Source organism: Lagopus muta, chromosome 2, assembly GCF_023343835.1.
Source record: "Lagopus muta isolate bLagMut1 chromosome 2, bLagMut1 primary, whole genome shotgun sequence".
Taxonomy (NCBI): Eukaryota; Metazoa; Chordata; class Aves; order Galliformes; family Phasianidae; genus Lagopus; species Lagopus muta.
Window position 1 is genome coordinate 108,959,656 of NC_064434.1, and position 8,576 is coordinate 108,968,231.

General features: G+C 59.4%; 1 protein-coding gene across 10 annotated transcripts in view; it reads right to left on the bottom strand.

Annotated features, from left to right (window-relative positions):
* BCL11A (BAF chromatin remodeling complex subunit BCL11A) overlaps positions 1–6,202 on the bottom strand; it is a 59,993-nt gene extending 53,791 nt beyond the window's left edge. For 4 of the 10 annotated variants that reach the window (XR_007375454.1, XR_007375455.1, XR_007375453.1 and 1 more), the window contains exons 1-2: positions 2,572–4,043; positions 438–767 (exon numbers count right to left, since the gene is read on the bottom strand). Coding sequence is in view for 7 of the 10 variants with exons in the window: in XM_048937675.1 (XP_048793632.1) it covers positions 438–767; positions 2,572–2,659 (418 nt within the window). In the remaining 3 variants the exon portion in view is untranslated. Of the gene's footprint in view, positions 1–437; positions 768–2,571; positions 4,045–5,727 lie in introns of those variants that run through there. The other 6 variants (XM_048937681.1, XM_048937678.1, XM_048937680.1 and 3 more) reach the window with 6 other exon arrangements.
* Positions 6,203–8,576: the final 2,374 nt, after the last annotated feature.

Here is an 8,576-nt window from a genome sequence, read left to right on the forward strand (position 1 = left end):
CAGCAACTGCCCTCTCTACTCTGGCCTGGCCAGTCGAAAATGGCATCTTAAAGTCAAGGTCGGTGGTGTCACTTTGCCATGGGGCTGTGTTTAATTACAGTCCATACGCTGACAGCCAATATGGAACCTAGGCTGGCTGATGCTCACTTAACTCCTTCATTGCCAGCTCTACCCGCGGCTCAGCAGCTCCTTCCCCGCACACGCACAGCGCCGGACCTCCTCCTGCAGCGCGACGGCGGCTGCAGCATGGCTCGATGTGAGCGCAGCTGCACACAGCGCTGCCAGACACGCCGAGCTGCCTGACATGCCTGCTGCTCTGCCTCTGCGCAGCCACCAGGAGCACAGCCAGGCACAAGACTCCACTGCGTGCGACCACAGACAGACACGCAACTGAAACAAAAATAAGCTTGCGAACACTTCTCCTCATTTTAATTTACCTGCTATGTGTTCCTGTTTTGGGCAAATTCCTCTCGATGACGTTGACAAACAATCATCATCCTCTGGCGTAACTTGGATGCCAACCTCCACGGGATTGGATGCTTTTTTCAGCTCGCTTGGTGAGGGTGAGGGTGGCTTATCCACAGCCTTCTCTAAGCAGAGACTGCCATTGCATTGTTTCCGTTTGTGCTCAATAAAAATAAGAATGTCCCCCAACGGGAAGTTCATCTGACACTGGCCACAGGTGAGGAGGTCATGGTCCCCTTCTGGAGCTCCCAACGTGCTATGGTCAGGTTCATCATCGGTGAGAATGGCTTCAAGAGGTTCAGCTGCATTTGGAGAAACAAAAGGAGACACGTTAGAACTCTGGTAATGAGCGCTGGGCACGGGGGCACGCGGGAAGCTCCCAGCCCTGAGCATTGCTGTGTGGCCCCCCCAGCAAAGAGGTGCCCCGCAACCATCGCCACTGCAACAGGAACCGAATTTATTGGTGACCGGGAACACGCTGTGCAGGAGCAGCCACAGCCTACACAACCCTGCCACGGTATCTGCTCTCGTGGATGAGGACAAATTTCTGACTCGATTTAACGACTTACTGGTAAAATCAAACGAACAGTCTTTGAGAATGTGCTGCAAAGCTGCGGTGGTGCTAGGAAAACAAGTGAATGCTGTGCTTTATCTCCAGATGTATTATTTATGTACATGAATTCAAGGCTGAAAGCACTGCACACGCTCACACACACACAGAGGTGTATTTCCCCGAGCCAGACCCACTTTGTAAAATTTTTGCTCATGAAATATTTTGCTCATGACACGTGTGCACATGCAGAGGAAAGGTTCCAACGCACACCCTGTGTGTGCAACATGCGGGCAGCACAAGCACTGCGAGCAGCAGCAGAGGGAAGGCAGGGAGACGGGGCTCTCCCCACACAGGTGTGCCGCTGCCCACGTTGGTGGCTCACAATTTGCACACTGAAAAAAGCAGCAGCCGCTCGCGGAGAGGGAGGAAGGAGAAAAGAAAGAAAGAAAGAAAGAAAGAAATAGCAGAGAAGCAACTGATAAAAATCAAGTGCAGTCAGAATTCCTGCAGGGTGGGAGGAGGAACCTCTTGCTATCCGGCTGCTCCTCGGGGTTCAAATAAATTCCAAATTCACCAACAATTCCACCCAGAGATACCAACTAAACAGGATACAGTACAGCACTTAAGGACATGAGGCAATTAGTCATTTTTCCTTTTTCATCCTGAAATAAAGACATGCCTAAATTCTCTGCAACGTGTTAGTACCAGCGGCCTTTCACCATACACCAGCCAGCATGGCCAAGCAAATGCCACAGTTCTGAACAGCAGAGAGGAGTGCTCTCTCTGAGATCAAAATACCTCAGCAACCATTGTCAAAGTTGACAAATTTTCTGAATGAGCTCCAAAAGGCTTCATTACGAGGCTATTTCTGTTCACATAATCATCAGAGGATGCTCTAACAAGGTAGAGTCGTCTTTCTTTTCTCTTTGCCTGTTTTTTTTTTTGTTTTTTTCCCTGAGTTTGCACGACAATACCTCAGCACTGCGTGTACAGCCCCCACCGGGGTAGGCTTGCCGGAACAAAATACAGCAACACAGTGCTATTCCCCTGCCTGTGCAGCACCGCACGTGCTAATGGCAACGGCAGAAAGGAGAGGGTGCTGCAGGAACAGAGCACCGCCACTCACTGCCAGGTAACATGGGCAAGACGGAATGCAACTCCTAAACAGTTAATGGGTCTGACCTTCTTTAGCTAGCTGCCAATTTCACGTTTAATGAACTTAAAGCCACAGAGAATCAAAAAATAGATTTTAATTTGGCTGCATGATATTGGAACTGATTTTGATAAAGTGCAAAAATCGTGTGAACTCAGGTCAAATTTATTTCAGCCCTGCCTAGGCTGAATACTGGGGAGGAAGATCTGGAGTAGCTCCCAGTTGTGCTGCATGAAATCATATCGAGAGAGCAGGCTGCCACCCATACCTCGGCTCCAAGTAGGGCACGGGGATGCAGCCCAGCAGCTCTTGCCTCTGGTACCACTTCTCATTTAACAGAAGGTCAACCACGGGAGGATGAAGGTTACGTTCAGACTGACAAAAGCAATGTCTCAATCACCTGCTTTCCTTCCCCACGCGCAGAGCAAGCGGCTGCATTCCTGGCACCCGAGGGCAGCGGGATGGGCTGCAGGATTGCTGCGTGCCATTTTTCTCCCCAGCCATCCCTCGTCTTCGGACAGAGGGAGCAAAGCAGCGCAGGACTAATTCCTCCTGTAGCTCGCTGCACACAGCAGACAAAGGTATTGGGGCCGAGCTGTAAATCCAACTTCTACCTCACCAACTGGACAGCGAAACACACAAAATAAACAGCGTTCCCTCCGCAGCTCGCTCAGCAAGGAGCTCTGCACAGTCATTCCTCAATTACAAGGTTTTCCCTCGGCCTGATTTATTTCTGACGCCGTCAGTGTTATTTAGCAGGGGAAGGGAACATTGTGCTGAGACACCAGACAGTTGAAAGTAGTGCTAAACAACAATAGACTTTGCTAAAGTCTGCTCTGCCGGGGCTGATTTACAATCAAACCCAGGAAATGAAGTGGTAATTCAGAGGTTGCTGATTACACCTCCACATTTCACCTAATTAATTTTATAGGAGGCAAAGTTCTTGAAAATAACAAGATGATCAAATGTACAGATATAAAACCTGTAACCTCAACATTTTCTATGCTCTTAATGTAAATTATTGCTAATTAACGAGAATTATATAGTAATGTATGAAATACGGCTGGCACCGCACTCCTCGCACAACACTCAGCTCCAATGGAAGCAGAGCCAGCAGAACACGGCTGTATTCTTACTGCTGTCTCAAAAAAAAAAGAAAGAAAGAAAACAACAACAACAACAAACAACAAAACGGATCTCCAAAGAAAGCCGAATACACAATTCACCTGGTGTACCCCTGAGCTGCCGGATGCGTCCTTTAATTTTTGTGCAGGCTGAATTCCCTGCCTAGGCACCTAATCACTCGTCCCTGTTTTTAATGCAAATTGCTCTGCCATGAACATATCTCTCCGCTCCTCCTCGCCCTCCTGCTCCCTCCTTCTTCCCCGTCCCCAGGCACCACAATCTCCCCCCGCCGGCTGCGGGGACCCGCGCGGATTTTCTCCTGCCCGAGAAAAACGAGAAGGGGAGCGGCGCGCAGAGGGACCGAGGCCGGTCCGGTTCGGCCCGGCTCGGCCCGTCTCAGGAGCGCAGAAAGGAGAGCTTAAGGGGTGGGGAGGGAAAGGTGGTCGCCTCGTGCCAACTTTGCTCCAACTGCGGCCGGTGCTCGTGGCCCAAAGCCGAGGCGAGGCGCGGCGGCACCGGGCGGCCCGGGGGGAGGGGAGAAGAGGGGGGCCAAACTCCGAGCAAAAGTTGCCATCCACCCCCACCAAAAAAAATAAAAATAATTTAAAAAAAAAGAGTCCGCCTGGCCGGGGGGCGCGGGGGCTGCGAGGAGTCCGGGCCGGGGGCGGCTGCGGCGGCCGCGCTGCTGGCAGCGGCCGAAAGGAAGAACAAAGGCGAGGGGAGAGGGGCCGGCAGGGAAAGGAAGGGAGAGGAAGGGAAGGGGCCGGCGGCGCGCCCTCCCCCCCCCCCCGCCTGGGCCGCGCCGCGGGCGCAGAGGACCGGCCAGGTTCAAGTCCGCTGCCGGCGGGGTTTTTGATGTCGGTGTGCCTCCTAGCGACCGCCCGGCACATCCCGCCCGGCGCATCCCGCCTGCCCGGCTCCTCGGTCCCGCTCCTCCGGTCCCGCTCCCGCCCCCGGCCCGGCCCGGGGCCGCACACGTGCGGAGCTCCGCGGCCGCGCGGTTACGCGCCCGGCTACGCGTCCTTCCGCTGCCCGGCCCGCGCGGAACGGGGCGGCCCCTTCGGGACGGCGGCGTGGGCCAGCCGGCGTCGCGGCCCCCGCCTCGGGAGAGGCGTCCCCAGGAGCGAGAGCCGAGCGCCGGCGTAGTGCCGAGGCAGTGCATGCGGGAACGTGCGGAGAGCCGTGGGAGGGAGCGAGGGAAGGAAGACGGCCCGGAAAGTTCTGCAAAGCGTGAGCGGGGACTGAACGCGTCGCGCCGGGTCCTGTGCCGGCCCTGGGAAGGAGCAGGGAACACTCGCTGGGAATAATGGGAAAAAAAAGATGGGAAGAAATAAAAGGGAAAAAAATAAACAGCCACGAGTAGCGTATATCGTTTCCCTTTCTGCACGCTCACCCGAGAAAAGGGGGATTTTCTGTCCCTTCCTCCCCCTCGCCCCGCATCTTTCTGCAACCCGAGGTGCCCTTTGTTGTGTGTTGAGCGGTCCGCTCTCCGTGTCCCGCCCGGAGCGCGGTGCCGCTAGCGGGGAGCGGCGGTTCTGCGGCGAGCGGCGCTCCGGGACCGGGCTGTGTCTTCTCTCTCCCAGGGAGAGCACGTTGGGTTTGGGGCTTAAACGCGGGCGCGGGGCTCCCGGCTGTGCGAGTGTGCGAGCGCGAGTGCGTGTTTGGTGTGCGCTCAGCCCGGGCTCGCTCTTGTCTGTGTTTGTTGGCAGGAGGCTTCCCGCACACGCGGCGCTTGTAAACATTCAGACACGAGATTTTTCCCAATCAAAATCCACTTCCACTTTTTTTGAAAATCTTCCAAAAAATAGTAAGTGAGCGAGGCAGCGCGAGGCGAGGGCGAGGAGGGAATCCCTCTCGGCGCGCCACGGCCGCCCGCCCGGGGCCGCCCCCCGCCCCAGCCCGAGCCGAGCCTAGTCGGGGCTGGGGACGCAGAGGGCGCGGGGTGCGGGGGGAGGTGGGGCGGCGGGGCCCCCGGGGCGGCCGGAGCGGGTCCGGCCCGCACCCCGCGACGGAAACAAAAGACAGCCGGGCCCGAGCACCCGTACGCCCTCGCCCCCGGCCCCGCGGAGGGTGCGAAGGCGCGAGCGGCGGGGAGCGGCGGGCTGCGCTCGCCGGACTTTCTCCGCGCCTCTCTCGCTCCCGGCCGCCCGGCGCCCACCGCCGCCCCGGCCGCGCTGCCCCGCGTTTCGCCCGCCCGCCCCCGGTCGTGCTGCCCGCCCGCGCGGGGCGCTCTGCGGAGCGGGGCCGTGGCGCGGAGCGGCGGGACGAGGCGGGATGACCGGAGCGGCGCGGGATTGCGGGCGGCGGGAGTTCGATCTGCTCCGCTCGCTCGCTCCCTCTCACTTTTATTTCTTTTCTTCCCGCTCTCGCTCGAATAGAAAATTAAATCCGCGAAAGGGGAATTGAAGGAGTCGCTCCACAGCTTACTTACGCGAAAATTCCCGCTTGCTTAAGTGCTGGGGCTTGCCCTGCTTGCGGCGCGACATGGTGGGCTGGCGGCGGCGGAGCGCGCGGCTCACATCGGGAGCGCCGGGCTGCGGAGGAAGGAGGCTCCCGAGAAAATATCTTCATCAATGTCTTTTGACATCCAAAATAAATTAGAAATAATACAAAGATGGCGCAGGGAAGATGAATTGTGGGATAGCAGTCATGGCTTTTTTTTTTTGTGCGAGGAAAAAAAAGAGAGGGAGAGAGAGAGGGAGAGAGAGGGAAAGAGGGAAGAAGAGAGAGAGCGAGATGAAAAAAATGGCAAAAGCCCCCCTGAGCCGCAAGTTCAAGTGCGGACGTGACGTCCCCGCGAACTTGAACGTCAGGAGCCTGGATGGACAGAGACATACAAAACATGGGCAGGGCGAGCCGGGGAGAGGGGAGGAGGGAAGGCGAAGGCAACACCAATGGACACTCATCGGGGGCTGGACATGAAAAAGAGAGCAGGACAAGCCAATGGCCGAGGACCGCGGGGGGGAGCGGGGAGGGGGCGCGCCGGGCGCACGCCGCCGGAGGGCCCCGGGGCCAGGGCGGAGGGGGCCGGCCGGGCGCGAGCGGCCTCGGGGCGAGGGAGGAGGGGGCGGGGGGAGCGGTACCCGAGCCCGGGAGAAGGACTGGAGGAAGGGGAAAGGGGAAGGAAAGAGAGAGAAAGAAAGAAGGTAGAGGCAGCGCGCACACTCTCACACCCCCGCTGGAAAAGTAAATACATCTCTGAAGCCAGAGGCGGGGGGGGGGGGGGGGGGGGGGACGCCGGGCAGGCTGCCCTCGGGAGGGGCGGGGGGTAGACCGAAGGAAGCCAGCCAAGAGCGGGGACCACCCAAAAGGAAGGGGGACCCATCCGGAGCCGGCGTCCCCACTCGGCCCCCTCCCCCCAACCTCCGCGCCGCGGAATCCCCTCCTCCCGGGAGCCGCGGCCTGGCCCCGAGGGACGGCAGCGGCGGCCCCGCGGAGAGCCGAGGGGCGGCGGGGGCCCGGCCCGGCCTGAGGCAAACTTCGGCGGGGAGCGGCGTGCCGGCAGCCGGCCGCCTGCCCCGGAGCGGGGGAGGAGGTGGCGGGGGAGGGGGGGTGGCGGGAGGAGTTCCGCGAGCGGAGGAGCGGGAGGAGAAGGCGCGGGAGAAGAGGGAGCGGAGACCCCGTCGCCTACCCCTCCGAGCCCAGCCCGCGGCAGCGAGCGGCGGCGCGGGGCAGCGGCTGCAGCTGGGGGATGCGCAGCGCCGGCCACAACTTCCCCGCCGCCGGCACGGGGAGGGTTCAGGTTGCAGCGGGAACGGGCTTGGGAGCCGGGCGTGCCCGCACCGCCGGGCCGAGAGTACCCGCGTGCGGCACGGAGGAGAAGGCGGAGAACGGAGGTGGCGGCTCGGACGGAGCGCGGGAGCGGCGCGGGGACCTGTTGACCGAGCGAGGCGAGCCCGTGTCGGAGCGGGACCTCGAACCGCGGGCGGCCCGCCGCCGAGCCGAGCCGAGCCGGGAGCGGCGGGCGGCGAGGGGTTCGATCGGCGCGAGGCGGGGAGGAGGCGCGGGGCCGGAGAGCTCCAGGTGCCACGGTCACGCTGCGCACAGGGCGAGCGGCCGTGTCCGTGCGGCCATGTGCTCCGTGCGGGGCGCGCATAAACAGGCGTGTGCGACACAGGTACGTTCGTACGATTTGATTTGTATATAACGGAGCGTGTCAAGCTTCTCGAGGTAACTGCAGTGCAGAAGTAATGACTTTATTACCTCTGAAACGTTCTGCAGTTCGCATTTAACAGTGCTCTGAATAATTACAAGTCATTACGCAACCGTGCGCTCTCCGAAGCCCACGTACGGTGGGATGCCTGGCCGGGGCCGGTTCTGATAAATAACAGGCAGCGTCCCATCGGTTCTCTGTAAAAGCTCCTAGCGAATTAATCTCTTAGTTACACCTCAGCCTGCCGGCTCGCTGCACCGCGGCTGAGATTCCAGCGGTGAATGCCCCGGCCGCACCGTGAGACGTACTCGACAGCTGATTGTGCGGATGCTCTCGGGAACGGCTGCGAGCGAGTCCCGCCGGCAGCGTGCCCTCAGTGCCGGCACGGAGCAACAGCTCGGGCGAAGCGGAGCCGTACCTCAGCGGGGCGCTCCCCCCGGCCGGCCGGGCGCTGCTGTCGGCACTGATCACAATAACGCGCTCTGCCCGCCGCCCCCCGCGCCGCTCTGTCATGTGACGAGAGGGCGACAACAGACCGGGAAACGAGGCGTCGGGAGGCGTTCTTAGAGCGCCGTATCCACGGGCTTTATTAAAGCAGGTGGGTTTTTATTTTGCTGCGCTTTAGTGGAAGGAAGGAGGCTGTTTAACGAGCAGCCGTGGACACGAATAACTGTATTTACAAGCCCTGACGCGGCTTTTGCCAGGCGGTAAATCCTGAGCCGCGACCATTATTCGCCGTAGCCCGGGGCGCGCAGCCCAGTCCGTGCCCCATAACGATGCAGCGCGGCTCTCCCCGAGCCCTTCGGTGTACTCCAGTGTCAGCTCGCGGCCAGCAGTGTTTTGAATGGGGGACTTTTCTCGGCGCTTCCTGAGGTATGGTTCTGTCTCTGATCTCCGCCTTTAATGGCCGAGCCCTGGTTTATGCTTTATAACGTGTTGACAAGTTTTCTAACAGACTTTCTGAAATAACGCACATATATTCACGTCGGTTACAAACTCTACAGTATTTTTAGCGCCGAGTAGATCTATATCCTAATGCACTGAGAGGGAGTGTAAATCATGGAGGATTTCATAGCCCCTTCAGTAGTTTCTGTATGAAGTACGAGCAGCGTGGCCTCCAGACGTAA